The 27,269-nt window shown below is 42.7% G+C and overlaps 1 protein-coding gene across 14 annotated transcripts in view; it reads left to right on the top strand.

Moving 5' to 3' along the window:
- Positions 1 to 13,756, top strand: part of LOC132393965 (uncharacterized) — a 53,934-nt gene extending 40,178 nt beyond the window's left edge. For 11 of the 14 annotated variants that reach the window (XM_059969511.1, XM_059969477.1, XM_059969538.1 and 8 more), the window contains 4 exons: positions 586 to 732; positions 6,210 to 6,362; positions 7,203 to 7,445; positions 13,260 to 13,756. In XM_059969511.1, the coding sequence (XP_059825494.1) occupies positions 586 to 732; positions 6,210 to 6,362; positions 7,203 to 7,445; positions 13,260 to 13,285 (569 nt within the window). In that variant the 3' untranslated portion in view covers positions 13,286 to 13,756. The remainder of the gene's footprint in view (positions 1 to 585; positions 733 to 6,209; positions 6,363 to 7,202; positions 7,446 to 13,259) is intronic. The other 3 variants (XM_059969578.1, XM_059969528.1, XM_059969517.1) reach the window with 1 other exon arrangement.
- Positions 13,757 to 27,269: the final 13,513 nt, after the last annotated feature.

The following is a 27,269-nucleotide window of genomic DNA, read 5'->3' as shown; positions in this document are numbered from 1 at the left end:
AGGGCATAATCAAGGAGAAAGGAATGTTAAAGGGGAACAGCCAACTGGAACCATGACAGTCAAGAGAGTCCAAAGCTTGGGGCATATGCTTAGGGTGAAGGAAATGTCTAAATAGGATCTAGGGGCAATTCTTTCACCCATAGGGTGGTGAGTATACAGACCGAGCTGCCAAAGAAAGTGGGTGCAGCAGGTACAATGGTATCATTGAAGGGACACCTGGATAAATGCATGGAAAGGCAGGGTTAGAACAGATAAAGTTGACTGCAGGAAATTGGGATTATCCAGCTGGGATATTGGTCCTCACAGACTCACTGGGCAAATAACTTTGTTCTTACTGTATTAAATGATTAGGTGAATAGTCTCATCCTGTACATCTCTCGGTCTCCAATTTCCTCCCCTGGGGCAGGTGTGCCTGGGGTGGGCTTGATGGGAGACTGTCAGTCAGAATTGTATCCCAGTGACACACCGGGATGGAGGGTATGGGAGGGAGGAAGGGTCAGAACAGAAAATCCCCATCGGTTCTAAGGTAACCTCAACACCAACTCCCAGGATACAGTTTTCTGACTGGTGTGTGTTGTGCCCTAGGGTCAAGCGAGGATCCACAGGGCAGTGAGACTCCCTCATCGTACAGTGCGCCCACCTCGATGTGCAGTGACCAACCAGATCATTTGGCATCTTCCACCTTCTTGCAAAAGAAGAGCGAAAAGAGCTCAGAGAAGCTTTTGTGTAATGGTGAGAAGCAAGAGTTGGGGCACGACTCGTGGCATATCAAGGGTGTAGATGTATTATCTTCCTCTTGTGTACAGAGCCTGGAGGGTTTAGGAACCCTGGCTGATGAGAGAGATTGAAGTCCTGGTCAAGAGGAGAGGCAAGCAGACATTGTGTTCACAAACAGGGGTCCTGAAGAAGGATCTCAGTCCGAAGCATCGGCTCTCCTCTTTTCCATTGATGCTGTCCAGCCTGCTGAGTTCCCCCATCATTTTGTACATAATACATTGTGTTTAATTTGGGAAGGAGTTAACCTCATGATGACTATAAAAATATCAAGAATGCACTTGAAGTAAATCTGGAGGGCAAAGTGATGTAGAAATGGATCTGACAGATAAAATTATGAAAAATTCTAGGAGGTTCTATAGCTCAGTAAAGATAACACAATGGTTAGACAGAGAGGAATCCCTGTGGGTGATCAGCAGATTAAGATGGGGCAGATAGATTGAAATTATAACAAATATTTCTCCTCAATCTTTACTGAACTGATTTACTGAAAATCGCAATTTCTCAAGAGATGAGGGAAACAGGTGAAGACAGATTGGGGGACATTCATATTCCCAGGGAGAAGGTATTTGCAGCCTTACAGTGATTTCTAGTGGATAAAACTCCAGGGCTTCCTGAGACTGCATGCTAGGCTAGAGAGGAAACAGTGGAGGCCCTTACGGAGATATTTGCTTCATCGTTTGTCACTGGGAAACGATGTCACTGAAGAATGGAATAAGGGCAATGTTATTCTGTTGTTTAAGAATAATAGAAGGGTGAAGCCAAGGATCGACCAGCAAATCTGGAGTCAATTGTGGGGAAGTTAGTGGTGGGCTATCGGAGAGATAGGATGTCCCAGTATTTGGGTAGACAGAGTCTGATTAGAAGGAGTTTCATGGTGTTGTGAGTGGAAAGTTGTGCAGTTGAACCTCTTTAGAGCTGTTTGTAGAATGACCAGAATTGTAGATGAGGTTCAGGCTGAGAATGTTGTCCATTTAGCAGAACCTACAATAAGACCTCGCATGGTCGGCTGGTCCAGTAGGAAATGTTGCATGAACTCTTGGTGAGACTGTTCAGTGGATACAAAAATATGAGAGATACAAGCTGTGGTCAAGAAGGGCGTAGTTCAGTTTGGTCATGTGCCAGTGACTGAGAAACTTTAATGCTAAATGACTAAGAAAACAATCAAGAGTGAAATCATAAGGGCAAAGAGAGAGGGTGTGAGATGGATCTGGCAGAAAAGGTAAAGGGAAATCCCAAGATACTTTACAGCCATATCATGAGTAAAAGGGTGGTTACTAAGTAAGCAGATCCCTTCATTCGTTAGCAGGGCTACCTTGACCGGCAGGACATGGGTGAATATTTCCCTTTTTCACCAAGGAGATAATCATGATTACTCAAGGGAATTAAGTAAAATGTTTTGGAGACTGGCCGTATTTCCAGAAAGGATAATATTTGCAATCTTCCAGTGTATTGGTGGATAAATCCCTATTCTTGGACCTGACTAAGAATACTATCAGGAGGTCAATCAGGAGGGCAAAGAGAGAGGGTGTGAGATGGACGGCAGATAGGGTTAAGGTAAAACCCAAGAAGTTCTGTAGTGGTTAGCATAAACTTTACAGTGGTAGTCATGTGTATGCAATTCCCTCTACTGTCATTAATGAATTGGTACTTTCTCCCCATAACAGCAGTAGATTTCCACTACCTGCCACAGTGCAAAAACCTTAGAGATAGTAATTACTTGGCATGCTACGTTGGCACTGAAGGCAGGGTGACCCTTACGGCTGCCCCCAGCTCATCCTTGCTCTGTGTTGTTCATCGAGGCAAACAATGCATTTCACTGAATGTTTCAATGATTCTGTGTAGATGTGGCACAAAAACAAATCTCTAATCTGATCTTTCACTATTTTAAGATTAAAATGGTACCTGGGTAAATTAGCTCAATTTAGAAGCTAAGAAGGTCTGCTTATGTCTTGAGCCGCAGAAACACATTGGGAGAACAGAAGCTTTAGCATGATGACATTCATCATTTGAGCAAGAATTGTAAGACGGTTGCCAGTACTGAATAATAAGGAGGGGTCATTATTTCTTGTAATGTAGGGGGTGGCGATAATGTAGAAATATATAAAATCATAGTGTGGCAAGGATAACGAGGATGTCTTTCCCACAGTTCAGGAGAGCCCAAAGCTTGGGGCATATGTTTAAGGTGAAGAGGAAGGATCTAAATATGACCTGAGATGCAATTCTTTCACCCATGGGGTGGTGAGTCTCTAGACCGAGCTTCCAGAGAAAGTGGGAGCAGCGGGTGCAACGGTATCATTGAAGGGGCACTATATGGAAAGGCAGGGTTAGAACGGATAAATTTAACTGCAGAAATTGGGATTATCCAGCTGGGCATAGAGATCATTAAAAAACTCGTTTAAATGAATGTCCTAAATCTTGCTGTATTAAGTGATGGGCTGAATGGCCTGTATTATGTACATTCCTCTGCCTCTGAATGACATACACTAGTTCCCTGGGTGTGGCCTTGTAATTAGAGTCCCCACCACTTCCAGGGAGGGGATTCTGTAGAAAGTAAGTTGAAGTTCTAACTCTCTTCCCTGAGGTCCATCCCTCATCTGTAGCTTTGTCAGTTTCACCTCTGACCCCTACGGCCTTTATACAGTCAGGAACCTCCCTCCCCTGCAACCCCAACACTCCTCCCCGTCTCTTTGACTCCTAACCACTCCTATACCACTCCCTGCCACTGTGAACCACAACTAACTCCTGCTTTCACTTCCCTCTGGATCTCCTGCAATCCTCACTCGTTCATAGCCTGCTCTCGGGACACAGGATATCCATACCGGAGGGTGTCCATCTCTGAGCTCAGAGGAACATTAAATCACCTCCCTTCCTTTCCGTTACTGAGAATCACTCTGTGAACTGTATCTGGTATGCGGCAAGATGAGTGAGCACAGGTTCTATGTTTGACAATGCAATGTTGCAATCGAAGGGACGTCTTTGAGAAGATTCTGAAGGAATCTGTGATATTCTCAAATGGACCTCAACTGACTACCAGTCCCCAAATGCCATTCTGGCTGTCAGACAGTCTCAGTGACAGAACCAGATCCAGAAGACGTTTGTTTCCTGAAGGGGAAAACCTGCCTCTCCCTGTCACGCCTCATGTTTCACTGTAACCTTCCCACATGGAATGTGAGGGTCATGTCCGATGTGTGTCTTGGCTGGGAAAATGATGGAACTATAGCCGGTCAGTCAGTGACTACTGCAGGAGAGAGTGAGGGACAGAGTTTTACAGTACCAAATTGGTTGAGGCCAATTTGGCAACAATTCCCAGTTTCCGTGCTTCGGAATGATGTGTGTGCATCCCAGAACAGCAGAGCGAGACTTTGGTGTTGAGCGAACAATTGGATTCTTCGATTTCTTCAGGATGCAGCCGAGGGAAGAGAAGCTGGAACTCGGAGATGCTTCTGTTTGTAACGGTGAGAATGCAGGCTTGGGGCTTGCCCCGAGAGATTGGGGCAGGAGCTGAGAAATATCAAGTCTGCAGAGGCAGTGTGTTCCTGTCGAAGTGGAAGGTAAACCTGGCAAGATGAGAGATGGTCAAGCATTGCTCTAGGAAACTATGGATGGACAAGGTGTAATTCGTCATTTCCCTGTGAATCCCTCAACATCAAATGACTAAGAATGCTATCAGGAGGCAAATTTGGAGGGCAGAGAGATAGGGTGTGGGATGGATCTGGAAGATAAGGTTAAGGGAAATCACAAGATGTTCTACAATGGTTAGCATAAACCTTACAGTGACGGCCATGTGTTCAATTCATTCTGCTGTCTTTAAGGAGTCTGTGCTCTCCCTCTGACTGCAGTGGGCTTCCACTGGGTATTCTAGATTCCTGCCACAGTGCAAAAACCTTAGTGTTAGTAAGTTGTGGGCATGCTACGTTGGCACTGGAAGCAGGGTGACCCTTACGGCTCCCCCCAGCTCATCCTTGTACTGTGTTGTTCATTGAGGCAAATGAGCATTTCACTGAATGTTTCAATGATTCAATGTAGATGTAAGACAAAAACCAAATCTTTATTCTGCTCTTTCACGATTTTAAAATTAAAATGGTAGCTTGGAGAAATATTTCACTTCAGAAGTAAGAAAGTCTGCTTATGTCCTGAGCTGCAGGAACATGTTGGGAGAAAATAACATTTAGCACGCTGACATTCATCAGTTGAGTACAGAACTAGGGCATTATGTTGCTGCTGAATAAGTTATTGATGAGGCTGCAGCTGGAACACGGTGTAGAGTTTTGGTCACATCTTTATAGGAAATGAGTGGTTAAAGTGGAAATGGGGCAGAGAATTGCAAGACTTTTGCCAGAACTGAGTAATACGGTGGGGTTTCCACTCTAGGTCATTATTTCTTGTTACGCAGGAGGTGATAATTACTTAGAAATATCTCAAATTGTCATGTGGCCAAAATAAGGTGGATGTCAACAGTCTTTCCCACAGTTCAGGAGAGTCCAAAGCTTGGGGCATATGCTTAGGGTGAAGAGGCAAAAGATCTAAATAGGACATGAGAAGCAATTGTTTCACCCATAGGGTGGTGAGTAGCTCCCAGAGAAAGGTGGAGTAGCAGGTACAATGGTATCATTGAAGGTACACCTGGATGGGTGTATCAACGGGTGGGGTTGAAGCAGATAAAGCTGACTGCAGGATCTGGGTGGGCAGACTGCTGTTCCCAGACTCGTTAGACTGAAGGGCCTCTATCTTGCTGTATTAAGCGATTAGCTGAATGTCATGGTCAAGCAGACGTCCATGCGAAGAATGTGATGGATCTGAAAATCTGCCAGTGTGAAGAGCCAGGGGTTCCATGTGTTCTGTTTGTGTATAAAGTGTTTTAATGAAATTCATGAAAATCAGGATCTTTGAGCTGCCCTGCAGTGGGTCACAGATAAATACTCGTCTTCTGTTAGTCTGTGACCCCACCTAATGAAACTTTACCTCAGAGTCCCCTTGTCTTTTGGTGACTTATGGACCACTGCCTCTTGCCTCTCTCTGAGACACAATAATTATTATGCATGACCCTGTGTATCTTTCTAACTGTCTTCCCCAAGGTCCATACCTCACTTGTAGCTGTGTCAGTTTCACCCCTGACCCATACAGCCTTTAAACTCTCTGAGACCCTCTGCCAAATGTTCCCTGACCCTTTCACTCCCAACCACTCCTACTCCACTCCCCGTCACTACAAACCACAACTAACTCTTTACTTTCACTTCCCACCAAATCTCCTGTACCCCCGACTGGTTGAAAGCCTGTTCTTGGGACATGGGACACCACCGTAGTGGGTGTCCATCTCTGAACTCACAGGGACGTTAGATCATCTCCCTTCCTTTCTGTTACTGAGAATCACCCTGAGTGAAATATGCCTGGTTTGAGGCAGGCTGAGTGAGCACAGGTTCTGTCTTTTACAGTGCTGTGTTACGGTCGAGGAGACGTCCATGAGAAGATTGTGAAGGAGCTGAATATCTGCCAGTGTGAAGGGCCAGGGGTTCCCTGTGTTTTGTTTTTGTACAAAGTGTCTCATGAAAATCAGGATCTTCGAGCAGCCCTGCGGTGGGTCACAGGTAAATACACTCGTCTTCTGTCAATCTGTGACTCCACCTAATGAAACCTTACCCTAGGGTCCTCTTGTCTTTTGGTGACTTATGGACCATTGCCTCTTGCCCCTCCCTGAGGCACAATACTTATTGTGTGTTTCCATTGTATTTTAAGGCACGTGCATTGCTTTATTCGAATTTACCTCTGCAGTTCACAAAAATTTTCTTTGTGATGGGAGATTGGTGCACAGCAAGCTCCCACAAACAGCAGAGAGACAATGAACTGGGAATCCTGTTGCAAAGTTCTCTGGGTCATGGTCTGAGACAATTCCCTTGACTCTGTCCAAAATGATGTCTGTGGATCTTCTGTCCACCTGAGTGGAGAGCTGATCGAATGTCCCAGTGGAGAAGTGTTGTCTCTTTCGGTGCTGTACCTGAGTACCAGGAGAGGGGGTGGAAGACTGAGTTGTACACACACACACACACACACACACACACACACACACACACACACACACACACACACACACACACACACACACACACACACACACACACACACACAGACACAGACACAGACACAGACACAGACACACCACACACCACACACCACACACCACACACCACACACCACACACCACACACCACACACCACACACCACACACCACACACCACACACCACACACCACACACCACACACCACACACCACACACCACACACCACACACCACACACACACCAGATGGAAGGTTCTGAGCCCAGGGGTGATGAACCCTGTGGGTTCCTGCAGTGGGGGGGGGACACACCCCTTGACACACACCCCTTCCACAGCAATACCTAAATCACTCTTTTACTCTGTGTTTCAGGAGATGGGACAGTGCGGAAGGAAGACATTTGCTCTGTGATTCTGTTGCAGAAATCTGGAGATTTCAGAGTAAACAAGATGACGACTGATCCAGGGTTATTCCATGAGGGAACCAATGTTTTTCAGATATTTTGGACAGAAGCGAGTGACACGTGGACAAGTACTGATGAAGGCCACGCAGTGATTCAGACCATCAGACAGAGTCTCGTCAACAAGACAAAATCCAGAGGAGGGTCCTGTCCCGGTGGGTAAAACCTGCCTCTCCCCGGCTACACGTCACGTTTCACTGTAAACTTCCCATATGGAACGTGTGTGTCTGTGGTGGGAGTGATGGAGACTGTCAGAACTGTACCCCAGTCAGTCAGTGAGACACTGGGATGGCAGATATGGGAGGGATGGAGGGTCAGAACAGAAAATCCCCATGGGTTCTAAGGTAACCTCAACACCAACTCCCAGGTTACAGGTTTCTGATTAATATGTGTGTGTGAGACCCCTCAGTGTGCAGTGAGACTCCCTCGGTGTGCAGTGAGACTCCCTCGGTGAGCAGTGAGACTCCCTCGGTGAGTAGTGAGACCCCTCAGTGTGCAGTGAGACTCCCTCGGTGTGCAGTGAGACCCCCTCGGTGGGCAGTGAGACTCCCTCGGTGGGCAGTGAGACCCCCTCGGTGGGCTGTGAGACACTCTCGGTGAGCAGTGAGACCCCTCGGTGGGCAGTGAGACACTCTCGGTGTGCAGTGAGACCCCTCGGTGGGCAGTGAGACCCCCTCGGTGGGCAGTGAGACCCCCTCGGTGGGCAGTGAGACCCCTCGGTGGGCAGTGAGACTCCCTCGGTGGGCAGTGAGACCCCTCGGTGAACAGTGAGACCCCCTCGGTGAGCAGTGAGACCCCTTGGTGGTCACTGAGTCCACTTTGATGTGCAGTAAACAGCCTGATCCTTTGATAACTTCAACCTGCACACAAGAGAAGAGTGAAGAAGAGCTCAGAGAAGCTTCAGTGTAACGGTGAGAAGCAAGGACTGGGGCATGAATCGTGGCATATCAAGGGTGTAGATGCCTATCTGGACAGTTTAGAGAGCCCTGACTGATGAGAGATTTTGAAGATCTTGTTGAGAGGAGAAGCAAACATACATTGTGTTGACTAACAGGAGCCCTGATGAAAGGTCTTAGCCCAAAACTTTTTACTCGGCCTGCTGAGTTCCTCCAGCATTTTGTGTGTAATACATTGTTGGGGACAAGTCAACCTCATGCTGACTATAAAAATATCAAGAATGCACTTGAGGAAAATCTGGAAGGCAAAGTGAGGGTATGAGGTGGATCTTACAAATAAGATTAAGGAAAATCCCAGGGGATTCTACAGCTAAGTAAAGATTGAAAAGGTTATTTGCCAGAGAGGAGTTCCTGTTAGGGATCAGCTGGACTGTCTGTAGTTTGAGACGGAGCAGATAGGTTGAAATTATAACAAATAATTCTCCTCATTGTTTACTGATTGCTGATCTGATTTACTAAAAATCATGAATGCTCAAGAGATGAGGGAAGCAGGTAAAGACGGATTGAGGGACCTTCAAATTCCCAGGGAGAAGGTATTTGCAGCCTTACCATGATTTCTAGTGGATAAAACTCCAGAGCCTTAGTAAGTGCTTCCTGGGACTCTGTGGGAGGCTAAAGATATTCATTTCATCGTTTGTCACTGGGAATGAAGAATGGAATGAGGTCAATGTTGTTCCGTAGTTTAAGAACGATAGAAGGGATAAGCCAAGGAATGACAAACTGGTGAATCTGACGTCAACTGTGGGATGTTACTGGTGGGCAATCGGAGGGATAGGATGTCCCAGCGTTTGGATAGACACATTAGAATGAGTTCGAATGGCTTTGTGCGTTGAAAGTTGGGCTTGTTGCACCTCTTCAGAGCTGTTTGTTCAATGACTGAAATTGTGGATGAGGTTTGGGCTGAGAATGTTGTCCATTCAGCAGGGCCTACAATAACATCTCACATAGTCAGCTGGTCTGGTAGGAAAGGTCTCATGAAATCCTGGAGAGACAGTTATGTGGATTCAACATTGACTCGGCGGTAGGAAGCAGGGAGATGGTTGAAGGTAGTTTCTCAGAAGGTCTCCGGTGACCTGTGGTGTGCTGCAGGGATCAGTGTTGGGGCTGTTGTTGACAACGATTTATTGTATATAAATAATTCAAATGAGAATGCACAAGTGTGATCGAGGACCAGTCGCAGCAGGAGGAGGAGTGAGGGGCTCGTGAGAGCGCTGAGTGCTGGGATGCAGCTCAGGTGAGTGTGCTTTAAAAAGGAGTGCGGAGTGGGGACTCGGGACAGTGAGATCGAGGACCGGTCACAGCAGGAGGAGGAGCGAGGGGCTCGTGAGAGCGCTGAGTGTTGGGATGCAGCTCAGGTGAGTGTGCTTTAAAAAGGAGCATGGAGGGCAAGTGAAGGGTTAAAGAGAGTGTTGATTAGTTGATTTGAGCGAGTGAGTACTTGAGATAATTGGCAAGGACAAATAAAAGGAGGGGTAACTGAAGAGGAGCGGCCAGTGAGGAGCGGCTCAGGGTAGGAGTGGAGCTTCAAGGCTTTGGCTCAAGAGGATTCGGTGAGCAGAGGCTGAGGACGAGCTTGCTCCCAGTAAGGTAATGCAGGGTAAGTTCCTTTAATTAATTTAATTATCTTAGGAGTAGGTAATGGTGGCAACAGTTAGGGCAGTCGAGTGCTCCGTATGCAGTATGTGGGAAGTCTGGGATAGTACAATTGTCCCTGATGACTACACCTGTAAAAGGTGCATCCAGCTGCAGCTCCTGACAAACCGAGTTAGGGAACTGGAGCTGGAGCTGGATGAACTTCGGATCATTCGTGAGGCAGAGGCAGAAACAGACAGGACTTTCAGGGAGATAGTCACCCCAGAAGTCAGGAGGCAGGAAGTTGGGTGACTCAGGAGAGGGAAGGGAGTAGACAGAATGAGCAGAGCACCCCTGTGTCTGTTCCCACCAATAATAAATATACCGTTTTGGATACTGTTGGCGGGGATGGCCTACCAGGGACAAATTGCAGTGGTTGTGTCTCTGGCACCGAGACTGGACCCTCAGCTCAAAAGGGAAGGAGGGAAAAGAGGAGAGCAGTAGTGATAGGGGATTTGATTGTTAGAGGGACCGATAAGAGGTTCTGTGGGAGAGATCGAGAATCCTGGATGGTCTGTTGCCTCCCTGGTGCCAGGTCCGCGATATTTCGAATCGAGTTCTCGGTATTCTCAGGAGGGAGAGTGACCAGCCAGATGTTGTGGTCCATATAGGGACCAATGACGTGGATAGGAAGGAGGAGGAGGTCCTGCAAAGAGAGTTTAGGGAGTTAGGTGCAAAGCTGAAGTACAGGACCTCCAGGTTTGCTACCCGTGCCATGTGCTAGTAAGGCTAGAAATAGGAAGATAATGCAGCTAAATATGTGATGGTGCAGGAGGGAGGGCTTCATGGTTCTAGACAATTGGGCTTTGTTCCAGGGAAGGTGAGACCTGTTTTGATGGGACGGTTTGCACCTGAACTGGAGGGGGACTAACATCCTTGCGGGTAGGTTTGCTAGTTCTGCTGAGGGGGGTTTAAACTAGATTTTCAGGGGAAGGGGAACCAGAGTGTTAGAGCAGATAGTGAGGTGGAGGAGGATAAAGGTCAAGTGAGGACTGCATGTATGGACAGTAATCAAAGGTTTGTATGTGGTGGAAATATTCTCAAGTGCTTCTATATCAATGCAAGGAGTATTGTAGGTAAGGCAGATGAGCCTAGGGCGTGGATTGACACATTAGATTACGACATTATTGCTATTAGTGAGACTTGGTTGCAGGAGGGGCAGGACTGGCAGCTTAATGTTCCAGGGTTCCATTGTTTCAGACATGATAGAGGGGGAGGGATGAAAGGGGTAGGAGTGACATTACTAGTTAGGGAAAATATCACAGTTGGGCGTAGACAGGACATACCAGAGGGCTTGTCCACAGAGGCCATATGGGAGGAGCTGAGGAATGGGATAGGTGTGACCACAATAATAGGGTTGTATTATAGACCGCCCAATAGTCAGAGAGAATTGGAGGAACAAATCTGTAGAGAGATAGCAGACCGATGTAAGAAACAAAGTTGTAATAGTAAGGAATTTTAATTTTCCACATATTGACTTGGACTCCCACACTGTGAAAGGGCTGGATGGCTTGGAGTTTGTCAAATATGTTCAGGAAAGTTTTCTAAATCAATATATAGAGTTACTAATGAGAGATGATGCAATACTTGATCTCCTGTTAGGGAACCTCCTGACAGGTCAGGTGATAGGGTATGTGTCAGTGAACTTTTTGGGTCCAGTGACCATTAGTTTCAAGTTAATTATGGATAAAGATAGGTCTGGTCCTCAAGTTGAGGTTCTAAATTGGAGAAGAGTCAATTTTGAGGAAATGAGAAAGGATCTAGGAAGAGTGGATTGAGATAAGTTGTTTTCTGGCAAGGATGCGTTCAGTAAGTGGAAGGCATTCAAAGGCGAAACTTTGAGAGTGCAGAGTTTGCATGTTCCTGCCAGGATCAAAGGCAAAGTTAACAGGTATAGGAAACCTTGGTCTTCAAGGGATATTGGCGATCTGGTTAAGAAAAAGAGGTGTATAGCAGGTAAAGGCAACAAGGAACAAATGGGGTACTTAAAGAGTATAGAAAATGTAAGAAAGTACTAAAGAAGGAAATCAGGAAGGCAAAAAGAAGACATGAGGTTGCTTTGACAGATAATGTGAAGGTAAACCTGAAGGGTTTCTACAAGTCTATTAAGAGTAAAAGGATAGTAAGGGACAAAATTGGTCCGCTAGAAGACCAAAGTGGTCGTCTATGTGTGGAGCCTCATGAGATGGGGGAGATTTTAAACATTTTTTTTGCATTAGTATTTACTCAGGAAACTGGAGAGTGTATATGGAAGGAAGGGAAACAAGCAGCAGTGTCATGGAACATATAGAGATTAAAGAGGAGGAGGTGCTTGCTACCTTATAGCGAATAAATGTAGATAAATCCCCCAGGCCTGACATGATATATCCTCGGACCTTGAGAGAGTCTAGTGTAGAAATTGCTGGGGCCCTGGCTGAACTATTTAGAATATCCTTAGCCACGGGTATGGGCCAGAGGATTGGAGGGTAGCTCATGTTGTTCCGTTGTTTAAGAAAGGCTCCAAAAGTAAACCAGGTAATTACAGGCCAGTGAGCCTGACATCAGTAGTAGGTAAATTATTGGAAGGTGTTCTGAGAGATTGGATATACAAATATTTGGACAGCCAAGGGCTGATTAAGGATAGGCAGTGTGGCTTTGTGCGTGGTAGATCATGTTTAACGAATCTTGTAGATCTTTTCAAGGAGGTTACCACAAAAGCAGATGAAGGAAAGGCTGTATATGTTGTCTACATGCACTTTAGTAAGGCCTTTGACAAGGTCCCACATGGGAGGTTAGTTCAGAGGGTTCAGAGAGGTTGGAAGCTGGATTCGAAATTGTCTGTGTGGGAGAAGACAGAATGTGGTAGTGGATTGCTTCTCCAGAAGTTTCCCCTGAGTTCTTTCTGATCTCTCAGTGATTACCCTGTATTAATGACCCTGTGTCCAGTTCCAGACACAACTAGAGGTATCTTCTCCCCATCAAACACGCCTGTAACCGTCTGTCCCACAGGACCTCCCTGAGACTTCCCTTTCCCAGCCGCTGCTGTGATTCTGATCTGTGACTATTCAGTGTGAACCTTTAATTCACCATGGTGACCAGAACCGTGTGTAGACTCCCAAGGATTGTCTGAACAATGATCTTTACAAAGTCGACATATTCCCTCCACTTTCCATCCTGTCCCACTGGACAGGATCCTGGGGTTCTGCTGAATTCTGTGTGGCCTTATTAATCTCCGTCGGTGCCGGTGTCACTGAGCACAGTGGGTAGGCTTGGAGTGGGGAAGTGTGTACCATCTCCGTGTTCTCACACTGAGCAGTGTTCCTGCACTGTGCTCCCACTCCTGCAGGGAGGAATGTCAGTTTGTGTACAACTGATAGAGACCGTCTGTATTTCCTGTTCCAGGAAGCCCTGCCGGAGGAGGCCGGTGATCACCTGACACACCCACCGTCTGGGGAATCTGCTGCCCAGACCCAGTCTGAAATGCTGCTGCTCCCCACGTCTGCCCTGACCTGCTCTGAACACGTCACTGAATACAACTCATCCGGTTCTGAGAAGCTCTGACTCCAGAAACAAACTGCAGACCCTCATCCTGAACAAGGGTGTTTGATCACAGTTATTGCACTGAAAATGTCTTGTGTTGCCTGCTCAGACCCTCTGTCTGCCCCACTGATGGTCGATAAAAGAGTGATAGTGATGTGACCCCTGTGATGTGTACTACCCTCTGTCAGTGATGAAAATTACCCTCAACAGCCCATAACCCTGGCCATACCCCCACAAAGTGGCCTACTTAACACTCACACCACTCTTCTCCCCCTCCCCTTGGAGAGTCCTGCATACCCATTCCATGGCCCTACCCCTAAACCTACCAACTTCATCCTTCCTACACCCCTCCCCCCCCCCCCCCCCCCCCCCCCCCCGTAAACCTGCTCTCTCTCCACCAGGGGCCATTCACCACACTTCACTATCAATTTTGGGTCCTCTTTCAAACCTTTCCCCCCTCCACTGCAAGGTCCTGCAGCCCCACCTCCCAGCCCTCCCTCTAAACCTAACCTCTCCAAACCCTTCTACACTTGCCCATAAACCCGAGACCTCTCCACAACAGGGAGCTGTTCACCCCAGATCAGCAGTTTAACACTACCTGCGCTACCCCACAAACATCCCGAACCCTACCCTTCACCCTAATCCTAACTTCCAATGGACTGCCACCCACACTAAACTGGACAGCACCCCAAATAACCCAAGTCACACCCCTACAAAGAGGCTTATGTAACACTAGGCCCACCAACCCCTCTGGCATCCCTAGTCCTTAGCCTACCCCTAAACCTAACATCTTCAACCCTTCTACACACCCACATAAACCCAAGCCCTCTCCACAGCAGGGGGCCAAATTCACCCAACATCACCAGCAGTTCAGTTCCTCTTTCAAACTTCCCTGCTACTGCAAAGCCCCATACCATTCCTGCCAACCCGCACTGCCAATTCCCACCTCGACTTTCTTCTCCATGAAACCTCCACCCCCATTACCTAACTCTACCCTGGGTCCTGGCCCTCGCTCCACATCCCCCAAAGAGTTACTGCACAACACCCAAATCACAGCACCGATTCCCTATATAAAACACCCCCAAGCTCTAACCATAGGCAGTAACCCCATCATCATAACCTAAACTCCAGAATGGAGGTTAACGAGGGGCAAGATCAAAATACAGGCAAGTGGGGGACCTGGATGATGACAATGTGGGTCAAAAACAAAGTAGCAGGGTGAAGTGATCTCCAGTTCGAGATCTACAAACACCAGAGGAATATTTTGCCCACTGCCCACATAATCACATACTCAAAATGGTGGCGAAACTCATCAGCAGCATCCAGGGATTGAAGTAATCAAGTCAAGTCACTTTTATTGTCATTTCAACCATAACTGCTGGTACAGTGGATAGTAAAAATGAGGTGATGTTTTTCAGGACCATGGTGTTACATGACACATTACAAAAAACTAGACTGAACTACATAATAAAAAAACAACACAGAAAGCTACACCAGACTACAGATCTACACAGGACTGCATAAAGTGCACAAAAACAGTGCAGGCATTTACAATAAATAATAAAGAGGACAGTAGAGCAAGGTGTCAGTCCAGGCTTCGGGTATTGAGGAGTCTGATAGCTTGGGGGAAGAAACTGTTACATTGTCTGGTCGTGAGAGCCCGAAAGCTTTGGAGCCTTTTCCCAGAAGGCAGGAGGGAGAAGAGATTGTATGAGGGGTGCATGGGGTCCTTCATAATGCTGTTTCCTTTGCAGATGCAGCTTGTAGTGTAAATGTCCATGATGGCAGGAAGAGAGACCCTGATGATCTTCTCAGCTGACCTCACTATCCGCTGCAGGGTCTTGCAATCCGAGATGGTGCAATTTCCGAACCAGGCAGTGATGCAGCTGCTGAGGATGCTCTCAATTCAACCCCTGTAGAATGTGATGAAGATGGGTGGTGGGAGGAGGATTTTCCTCAGGCTTTGCAGAAAGTAGAGATGCTGCTGGGCTTTCTTTGCTATGGAGCTGGTGTTGAGGGACCAGGTGAGATTCTCCGTCAGGTGAACACCAAGAAATTTGGTAATCAGTTGGCATTTTGGGGAAAGACCCATCATCAGGGATGGGGAGGAAGAGGGCAGATCCAGAATAGGTAAGTGGGCAAGGGGAGGAGTAAATCAGAGGTGTTTCCATGGGCACTACTTTGACTATTCATTGACTGTGTAGCAGAGTCCACGTTCCAAGCTCATGCCAGTAACACTCCCAGAATCTTTCTCCGCTACATTGCCGACTGCATTGATGCAGCTTCCTTCACCCATGCTGATCTCATCAATTTCATTAACATTGCCTCCAGCTTCCATACTGCCCTCAAAATAACTTGGTCCATCTTTGACACCTCGTCCCTTTCTTTCAGATACTGGGAGTTTGATGGTCTTATGTGAGGTTTCTCTTCAAATGGATTCTAGGGTGCTTCTTTGTTTTGTCGCTGCCTGCAGGCTGATGAATCTCAAAGTTGTAAAGAATACATGTAATGCCCTGGTTAAGATTTCACTGCTATGCTGTGAGGTATTTTAGTTTAGTAGTTTTCTACAAAAGTAATGTGTCCTGCTAGTAAGCATATTCTGGCTTTGGCTAAAAATGAAGAGCCATGTTGTTCAACTTAGGAATGTTATGTCAGCCAGTCAGGATTTTCTTGGTACAAAGGATTCCAAGAAGGGAAGTTCTACTTTTATTTGGTGATGGGAATTCAGCGCCATAAGTAAAGCGATACACACAGTTACTACGGAAACAAGCTCCAATGCTTATGTGCACATTTAGACTGGTTTAACTGTAATAGACCTTTTGTTTTTCTTTTTCCAACTAACTGTTAAGGTTGGAAATTTAAAAATTTTATACTGGTGTATAATCTGTCATTTTTTGGCGACCGATAATTTTGTGTGGTTAGTATTTACACTGCAATCAATGTTCCTGAATTGGACCATCCCAACGTTCCGGTTTGGATGAAGCTCCAATCATTCCGACTCTAGACGTATTTTGTTTATGGAAGCTACCCTTCTCACCGCTGAGTCTCGTGGCTGCTCACAGAGTTAGCAAATGAGCCAAGTTGTTATACAAGCCCCAGTGAGAGAGTTGCATATACATAGTCTGATAATAAATGTACAAATGTTTGTACTTTTAACTTTATCTTGACTATCCCTCTCCCATCATTTCCTCTGCCTCCATCTCTTCTGTCCTCATGTTGATGTTTTCCATTGAAGGATATCCAAGATGCTGTTGGACTCTGATGTTCTAATCCAAGGTTCTTTTAGAAGCCAGGAAAGAGGCATAAAATGTATTGCTTTATAATCATATTATTAAGAAATGATAGAACAGAAGAAAACTGAGCAGACAATGACAAAAAAAGCTAAGGTTAAGATGGCACTGCTTAGTGTTCAGCTATTTTATACCCATGGAGATTAGGAAAGTGATTCCTTAAGGATGCTACAGCTGGGGGAAGAAGTGGAGATAAGATCCCACTACCTATTAAATGGTCCCAATGGTATGTGTCTCAAAAAGCCTCTGGCAGCCAAGTCTTGTTCCTCATCTTCACGTATGGCTTGGCCACATAGCCCGAAGGAATTGTTTCTACTCTGTTAGAGCAGCTATAATTGGAGTGGGCAGTGTTAGAGTGGGGATTTAAAGCTTTATCTCTTTGAGGCTTTGGCAAGCAGAGGCTCGAGTGACAGAAGTCAAAAAGCTGTAGTATTTTTCAGTTTATATATTTTTCCTTCTTTATAATTGTAGTTAGAGCAGTATGGGTGCCAGGCAGGATAATTGAATGTCCATCTTACCAAATGTGGGAAGTCCATCCAGCTGCAGTTTCTAACTCCATGGAAAGGTGATGGAGCTGGGGCTGGATCAATTCTGAATCATTCTGGAGACTGAGGGGAGTGATAGACAGGACATATAGAGAGGTAGTTACATTGAAGGTGAGGAGACAGGATACTGGATGACAGCCATGTGGTTGAAAGTGGTTAAACAGTCAGTGCAGAGTACCCCTGTGGCCATGCCCCTCAACAACAGGTATACCATTTTGTTTATTGTTGGGGGGGGGGGGATGACCTAGCAGAGGAAAGTCACAATGGTCAGGTCTCTGCCATTGAATTTGGCTCTGTGACTCAGAAGTGGATAAGGAGAAGAGGTGAGCTGTGGTGATAGGGGACTTGTTAGGGGAACAGAAAGGAGCTTTGTGGACAAGAAAAGGACTCCTGGATGGTGTCTTGCCTCACAAGTGTCAGGGTCCAGGACATCTTATATCGGGTCCTCAGCATTCTTAAATGGGGTGGGAGGGTAAACAGCCAGAGTTCCTGGTCCATGTATGTACTGACCATTTAGGTAGGAAGTGTGACGAGGTTCTGCAAGTGATCTCAGTGAGTTAGGTACTAGGTTAAAGGGCAGGACCTCCAGGGTTACCATGTCACATGTGAGTGAGGCCAGAAATAGGAAGATCATATATTTTAACATGTGGCTAAGGAGTTGGTGTAGGCGGGAGGGCTTCAGATTTTTGGATCTTTGTTCTCTCTTTTAGGAAAGATTGGATCTGTATAAAAGATGTGGCTTGGACTTAAACTGGAGGGGTCTACTATCCCAGCAGGAAGGTTTTCTTGAACTGCACTGTAGAGAGGGGCGGGGTGGGAGTTTAAACTTGCCCATTGCGGGGTATGGGAGCCAGAGTGCCAGAACAGATAGTTGGGAGGTTGTGGAGACAGATGTTATTAAGACGTCCGACAAAATCAGGAATCAAAAAGTTGAACATGGTGTGAACACTGGTCTGGTTGTGTATATTTCAATGCAAGAAGTATTGTAGGAAAGGCAGAGAAGCTCAGGGTGTAGATCAACACATGGCATTATGATATTGTAGTCATTAGTGAAACTTTGTTGCAGGAGCGGCAAGACTGGTAGCTCAATGATCTGGGGTTCCATTGCTTTAGACAGGAAGGATTAAATGGGGAGAACTGGCATTACTAGTCAGGGAAAATGTCATAGCAGGTCTCAGACTGACTGGACAAGTCATCTGGTGAGGCTTTATGGGTGAAAATGAGAAAAAGGAAAGGTATGACCATGTTAATGAGATGATATTATAGATCACACAGCAGTCCCCAGGATTTAGAGGAACAAATTTGTGGAAGGATCACAGACTGAGTTTTGCTGTTGCTTGCACAGTTGGGGGTGGATGGAGGTGTTGGTACTTTTGCTGGCATGAGTAGGGGGTGGGGGGGGGTTTGATGCTTTTGTTGCTTCTGCGAGGGGTGGGGAAGGGGCTTCAATGTTCTATCATACATTTTATGGGTTCTCTTGTTTCGTGGATGGCTGTGAAGAGTACAAATTTCAGATTGTATACTGTATACATCCTGTGATACTAAATAACTCAATGTATTCTAAAAAAAAATCTAAAACATGAAGTTGTGGTGGTAGTCTTTTAACTTTCCACAAGTTGACTGGAACTCCTGTAATGTAAAAAGGTGGATGGGATAGAGTTTGCCAAATGTGTTCAGGAAAATTTTCTTAATCAGTCTGTGGAAATTCCATCAAGAGTGTGTGTAATACTTGAGCTTTGATCAGTGAATGAGTCAGGACAGGTGACAGATGTTTATTTGGGAGAACACTTTGATCGAGTGATCATAATTACATTGGTTTCAATTATTGAAAAGGATAATCTGGTCATTGGGATTCTAGATTGGAGAAAGGTTAATTTTGATGGTACCAGAAAGAATCTGGCAAGTGTGGATTGGAACAGGCTCATTTCTGGCAAAGTGAAATTTTGAGAGTACAAATCCTGTATCTGCCTGTCAGAATAAGAGGCAAGGATAACAGGTTTAGGGAACCTTGGTTATTGAGGCCCTGGATGGGAAATAAAAAGAGGTTTCATGGCAGGTACAAGCAGTTAGGAACAATTGAGGTACTTGAGTATAAGAAATGCAAGAGAACACAAAAGAAAAAAATCAGGTGGGCTAAAAGAAGTCCTGATGTTGCTCGAGCAGACGAGATGAAAGAGAATTCTATGGGCTTTTACAGATATGTTAAGAATAAAAGGATTGCAAAGGTGAAAAAATCAGAAGATCAGAATTATAATCTGTGCATGGAGCCAAAAGAGATGGGAGAAATTTTAAATGGATTTTTTGCATCTCTTTTTTTTCTCAATCTTTTTATTATTATTAATAATATGAACAAAATACAAATGATATATTAATAAAGGGATTACAAAAATACAAATTCCCATTACACATGAAAAATATATAAGCAATGGTTACAGTATAAATGAGTTTACCAAAACATGAACCATACAGTATATGTATGAACATGGTAAATCTAGATATTTCATAATATATGATATAAAAAAACAGAAAAAAGAAAAAAATGTTATGCAAAATTAACTAACCTACTAATCTAATAGCTAATAAAGAAGAAAAAAGAAGCAAAAAAAGAAGAAAAACTAGAAAAAGAGTGAAAATGGCTGTTTATAATATCTCACAAGAATACATAATCATCAATGTCGTCAACTCTGATCCTCTCAACATAAATAAGATTAAAGCTGGAAAATCAAATGAACTTGGAACAGGGTCATATTACATCATATGAAAATATTGAATAAATGGTCTCCATATCTTTTCAAACTTAATAGAAGTATCGAATACACCACTTCTAATTTTTTCTACACTTAAACATAACATAGTTTGAGAGAACCAATTAAATACAGTGGGACGATTAATTTCCTTCCGATTCAACAATATAGATCTTCTAGCCATCAGAGTTAGAAATGCAATGATTCAGCAGGCGGAAGAAGCTAAATGCAGTGAGTCCATCATTGGTAAACCAAAAATTGCGGTAATAGGATGAGGTTGTAAATCGATATTCAATACTGCAGAGATAATATCAAAAATATCTTTCCAATATTTTTTCAAAAGCGGACATGACCAAAGCATATGAGTTAAAGACACGGCTTCAAATTGACATCTATCACAAATAGGATTTATATAAGAATAAAAATGAGCTAATTTATCCTTGGACATATGGGCACTATGTACAACCTTAAACTGTATTAATGAATGTTTGGCACATATCGAAGATGTATTAACTAAGAATAATAAGATTAAGCTCTCTTTCCCAGACATATTTGGTCTTATAAAGGGGCTCTGAACGTATCTTCATAATTATAAAGTTTTGATATAAGCCCTTTTTGAAAAGGGTTTAATTCAAACAAGCTCTCCAAAATATCTGAAGGCACAAAATTTGGAAACGTAGGAAGTACAATACTTAAAAAATGCCTAATCTGTAAATATCTAGAAAAATGAAATCTAGGCAAATTATATTTATTACATAATTGCTCAAAAGACATAAAACAATTGTCCAAAAATAAATCAGAAACTCTTAGTAATCCCTTAGTTTTCCAAGCCGAATAAGCTTGATCTATAATGGAAGGGTGGAAAATGCAATTAGATACAATAGGACTATTTAAAACGAATTGAGTCAACCCGAAAAATTTCCGAAATTGAAACCATATACGTAAAGTATGTTTAACTATCGGGTTGTCAATTCGTTTCAGCAATTTAGAGAGAACAAAAGGGAGAGAAGTCCCTAAAATAGAACCCAGAGCATAACCTGGTACCGATTTAATTTCTAAACTCACCCAATGAGGGCCAAAAGATCCACCCCAATCTTTCAACCAACTTAACAAATATCTAATATTAACTGCCCAATAATAAAATCTGAAATTAGGTAATGCTAACCCACCTTCCTTCTTTGTCTTCTGTAAATATATTTTACCTAACCTGTGATTTTTATTCTGCCATATACATGAGGAAATTTTTGAATCAACATTAGTAAAAAAAGATTTCAGAATAAAAATTGGTACTGCTTGAAAAATATATAAAAGCTTAGGTAAAATAACCATCTTAATAGCATTAATCCTGTCTATTAGAGATAAAGATAATGGTGATTATTTAGTAAACAAGCCTTTAATCTGATCAATTAAGGGTAAAAAATTAAACCTAAATAAATCTTTATGGTATTTTGTGATTTTAATCCCTATGTAAATAAAAGAGTTATTAACTAATTTAAAAGGTAAAATTCCATATATTGGGACTTGTCTATCCAAAGGAAACAATTCACTCTTATTAAGATTTAACTTATACCCAGAAAACTCACTAAATTGAGCCAACAATGATAGAACTGCTGGAATAGATTTCTCAGGATTAGAAATGAATAATAATAAATCATCTGCATACAGAGATAACTTATGAATATCTGTCCCACGATTAATACCCAAAATATCCTGTGATTCTCTGATGGCAATTGCCAAAGGTTCTAAAGCAATGTTAAATAGTAATGGGCTAAGAGGACATCCTTGTCTAGTGCCTCGAAATAAACGAAAAAAGGGAGATCTTTGATTATTAGTAAACACTGAGGCTACTGGAGTGTGATAAATCAGTTTAATCCAGGAAATGAATGACGGACTAAAATTAAACTTCTCCAACACATTAAATAAGTAAGGCCATTCAACTCTATCAAATGCTTTCTCCGCATCTAATGAAATCACACATTCTGAAGTGCAATGTGAAGAAGTATAAACAATATTCAGTAATCTCCTAACGTTGAAAAAAGAATAGCGATTTTTAACAAAAACGGTTTGATCTTCTGAAATAATTTGGGGTAATACCTTCTCCAACCTGGATGCCAGTAACTTGGAAAAAATCTTGGAGTCTACATTCAATAAAGATATTGGTCTATAGGATGCACAGTCAGTAGGGTCTTTATCTTTCTTCAATATTAAAGAATTGGAAGCTCTATAAAAAGATTGTGGCAAATTCCCCAATCTAATTGCTTCCTCAAAAACCCTACATAACCAAGGAGAAAGAGTAGCGGAAAAACATTTTAAAAATTCTACTGTATACCCATCTGGATCTGGTGCTTTCCCAGAATTCATTGAGGAAATAACCCCTTTGATTTCTGCGTCTGTAATAGGAGTATCTAATATTGAAAGATCATCGGATGATAATTTTGGGAAATTTAATTTCCCAAGAAAATCACACGTGGTATTATAATCCTGAGGGAATTCCGATTGATACAGGGAGGTATAAAAGTCTTGAAATGACTTATTTATCTCATCACGGTTAAGTCAAATCCCCATTCTGCTGACGAATCTTAGTGATTTGACATTTAACCAAAACATTCTTCAACTGACTAGCTAACAGTTTACCTGATTTATCACTATGTATATAAAAATCAGATCTGGTTTTCATTAATTGATTTTCAATCAGAGATGTAAGTAATAAACTATGTTCCATTTGAAGTTCAACCCTTTGTTTGTAAATCTCCTTACTAGGAGTGATTGAATATTTCTTGTCAATCTCTTTAATTTTATCAACCAATAAAAGAGTTTCCTTCTTAATGCGTTTTCTCAAACCAACGGAGTAAGAGATAATCTGTCCACGTTTATATGCTTTAAAAGTGTCCCAAAGTGTTCTGCAAGAAATATCATCCATGGAATTGGTTGAAAAGAAGAAATTGATCTGTTCCTTCATAAGTTTAATAAAGTCCGGATCTTGCAGTAAGGTAGAGTCAAATCGCCATTGTCTGGCATTAGAAACTGTATCCGTAAATTTAATAGAAAGTTTTAATGGAGCATGGTCAGAGATAGCTATAATATCATAATTGCCATTGATTACCGATGGAATAAAACAAGAGTCAATAAAAAAATAATCAATTCTCGAATGAGAATGGTAAACATGTGAGAAAAAAGAAAACACTTTGTTGTTAGGATGCCGAAATCTTCAAATATCAAAAACTCCATTAGCAGTCAAAGAAGAGTTAATACAAGTGGCCAACTTATTGGGTAAAGTCTGAATAGATAAAGGTTTATCCATCAAAGGATTTAAACAACAATTAAAGTCACCACCCATTATTAACTTATATTCATTTAGATTGGGTAAAGAAGTAAATAAGGACTTAAAAAAATCAGGACAATCCACATTTGAAACATAAACATTAACCAAAGCAACCTTTTTATTACAAAGTAAACCCATAATTAACAAAAATCTACCATTTGGATCCAAAAAGATACTGTGTTAAACAAATGCAATAGAGGAGTCAATAAAAATTGAAACTCCTTTTACTTTGGCATTCGAATTCAAATGATACTGTTGACCCCGCCAAGACCTAAAAAAGCGATATTTTTCATCCTTCCTCACACGAGTTTCTTGTACAAAAATGATATAAGCATTAAGTCTTTGGAATACTTTGAAAATCTTCTTTCATTTAATCGGATGGTTTAAACCATTGGTATTCCAAGACACAAAATTAATGGTCTGAACCATAATTCTAAAATCAACCCTTTGGTATAAAAAGGGTTAACCAAATTATAAACTCAAGCACCCGGAAGAGGAACAAAAATAAAGAGAGGACCTGGAAGTGACGACAACGCAGACATATTTGAAGTTCAAAAACAGCCCAAATGAAAAACTAAAACAAACTGGTAAGGGAAAAATAAAATTAGAAAACAAACTAACCCCCATCCCTACAAGAAAAAGATAAGAAAACGCCAAAAAATGGCTAGAAAAAGGAAAAAATGAGATTAACTCTACCCCCATGTCAGCGGAAGACCACTCCGTATATAAAGGATATATATTAAAAAAAAACACCCCGACTTTAAAAATTAAAGTCACTATACCTAAAACTATACTTCTTAATATAGTTAGTTGTAAAAAAAAAGAATATAGTCACTAAAAGCTTATAAATCAGGCTGCAGCCCAGACAAAACAAAAAATATTTAAGCTATGATAAGTGATGCATTGTAGGAAGAAGACAAGAGAGAACAAAATGCCATCTTAAACAAAACCAAAAATATTTTTCAAAAAACCACCATCTTAATAAAAAAGAATTCACCTTCGAAGGGTTAAAAATACACCTTCGAAGGAACAAAAATAATAGTCAAGAATGTAGTATAATGGTTAAAGTGTATAAAACAGAGCAATTAATATGATGAAAACACACTTTAACTTAAATATAAAGTATAGGATAAATCTACACCAATAACCAGAGGCTAAATCTGGTTTAAGAAATCGAGAACCATCTTACACAATCAGAATCACTCATTTATTAGAAACTAGTGTCTGTAGCAGTAAGGAAGTTCTCCTCCAGATAACTTCTTGCTTCAGATGTAGAAAGGAAAAGCTGGTGTGGAGCATTCGGCGGAGAAATTCTAAGCTTCGCAGGGTATAAGAGCGCAGGTTTTAGATTCTTCTCATAACATTCAGACATCAGCGGTTTAAAAAGAAGCCTTTTCTTCATAACTTCAGGACTAAAATCTTCAACCAAACGGAAATAGTAATCTTGAAATTTAACCATTCCTACCCGCCGAGCCTCACGAATAAGTTGTTCTTTTTCGTGTACATAATGAAACCGGACAATTACAACCGAAGGTTTAGCTGTAGCACTCGATGATCGATGCCGAATTCTATGTGCACGATCCAATAACGGAGGATTTTTTGGGAAAACCGATGGAAATTCTTCTTTTAATAGTTGAGCAAAATATTTTGAAGGGTCATCTTTTTCTATGCCATCTGGGAGACCAAGTATACATAGGTTCTGTCTTCTGAACTGATTCTCAAAGTCGACACTCTTGACTTTAAGTGTTTCCACCAATTTAGTGGTCGAAATTAAATCCTGTTGCAGTTTTTCAATAGTCAAATCTCATTTCCGAGCGTCTTCTTGCAGAGATGCGATAAGAACTTGCTGCTGGTTAATTACTGAATCCGTTTTAACCATATAATCTTGAAAAGCCTTTATATCTTGTTTAAAAATTTGTTGTAGTTCATCAAATTTTTTATCCAAAACCTACATAAACAATTCATAAGTTAATTGAGTGTGTTGTGGCTGAGCTTGCTTCTTTCCATTACTGTTCGGATTGCACCCAGGTTCCCGTCCTTTAGATCTAAGAGACATTTCTGTTTGCATATCTTCAAAAATTCACAATAAATTCTTAACAATAAGTTCAAAAAAATAGCAAAAAACTTTTGGTGTAGGTAAAAATAAGTTGGATAAGGGTGATCAGAGGTTAAAAAAAGTAAAGGTTATGGAGCGAATCTAAAACAGTACTCACTCCATGAGCGTCTCCCGCTGACTCCGTATTTCTTGCATCTGTATTTACTCAGGAGATGGACACCGAGTCTATAGTGGTGAGGCAAAGCAGCAGTGAGGTCATGGACCCAAAACAGATGACAGAGGAGGAGGTGCTTGGTATCTTGAGGTAAATTACAGTGGTCAAATCCCCAGGGCCTGACAAGGTGTTCACTCAGACCCTCTGGGAGGAATTGCAGAAACTGCAGGGGCCCCAGCAGAGACAGTGAAATCATCCTTACTGACAAGTGCGGTACCGGATGATGGAAGGTAGGTACTGTTGTTCTGGTATTTATGGAAGGCTCTAAGAATAAACCAGACCTGTGAGCCTGACTCAGTATTAGGGAAAGCATTCTAGGCATTTTAACAGACCAAATATATGATGATTTGGATAGATGGGGACTAATTAGGGATAGTCAGCATAGCTTTGTGCATAGTAGGTCATGTCTAATCAATCGTACAGAGTTTTTCATGGACGTTACCAGGAAAGATGATGAAGACAAGGCAGTGCATGTTGTTTACATTTGACGAGGTTCCGCATGGAAGATCAGACAGTAGTGTTCAATCACTTGGCATTCAAGATGAGGTAATAAATTGGATTGGATATTGGCTTTGCAGGGAAAGATAGAGAGTGGTAATAGATGGGTGCCATGTTAACACTAGGCCTGTGACGAGTGGAGTGACGCAGAGATCGGTGATGGATCCATTGTTGCTTGTCGTCTGTATCAACAGTCTGTAGACTGATGTGGTTAAATGGATCAGCAAATTATCCGATTACACCAAGATTGGGGTGCAGTGGACAGTGTGGAAAACTATCAAAGCTTGCAGTGGGATCTGGATCAGCTGTTAAAATTGGCTGAAAAATGGCAGATGGATTTTAATGCAGAGAAGTATGAGGTGTTGCGCTTTTGGGGGTCGAGCCAGGGTAGGTCTTGCACAGGGCACTGAGGAGTTCAGCAGAACAAAGGAATCTGAGAAAACGGGTCCATAATTCTCTGAAAGTGATGTCACGGGTAGATACAGTTAAAAATAAAGCTTTTGGCATAGTGGCCTTTGTAGATCAATTTTTCAAGTACAAGAGTGTGGAATGTTATGTTGACATTGTATAAGATGTTGATGAGGCCTAATTTGGAGTATTTGTACAGTTTTGGTCACTTACCTACAGTCAAGTTAAAGTCAAGTCAAATTTATTTATAAAGAACAACGTTGACCAAAGTGCTGTACAAACCATAGCAGGTAGCCAAAATCACAAATACAAGAAACACAGATGTAAACAACAAAGCACTCAGCTTATAGGCACAAAATAAAACAACACATGAGCTTAGGCACAAGCCAAAAATCAGCCACATTAGGAAGATTCAAACGCTAGTGAATAAAAGTAAGTTTTGAGCCTGGACTTAAAGATTCGATGGAGGGGGCAGATCTGATAGGGAGGGGAATTCTGTTCCACAGTCTAGGGGCTACAACAGCAAAGGCGCGGTCACTCCTGAACTTAAATTTAGATCACAGGACATCCAGTAGTCCCAAGTCAACTGACCTGAAGGACCTGGAAGTAGAATAAGGGGTTAGAAGGTCTGCGATATAGGAAGGGGTCAGCCCATTTAGGTCTTTACAAACAAACAAGAGAACCTTAAAATCAATTCTAAACTGTACTGATAGCCAGTGGAGGGAGGCTGGGATAGGAATGATATAGTCCCTCTTCCAGGCACCTCTCAGGAGCCTGGCTGTGGTGTTCTGGACC

Source organism: Hypanus sabinus, chromosome 1 (assembly GCF_030144855.1).
Source record: "Hypanus sabinus isolate sHypSab1 chromosome 1, sHypSab1.hap1, whole genome shotgun sequence".
Taxonomy (NCBI): domain Eukaryota; kingdom Metazoa; phylum Chordata; class Chondrichthyes; order Myliobatiformes; family Dasyatidae; genus Hypanus; species Hypanus sabinus.
This window is presented reverse-complemented; position numbering and strand designations above follow the sequence as displayed.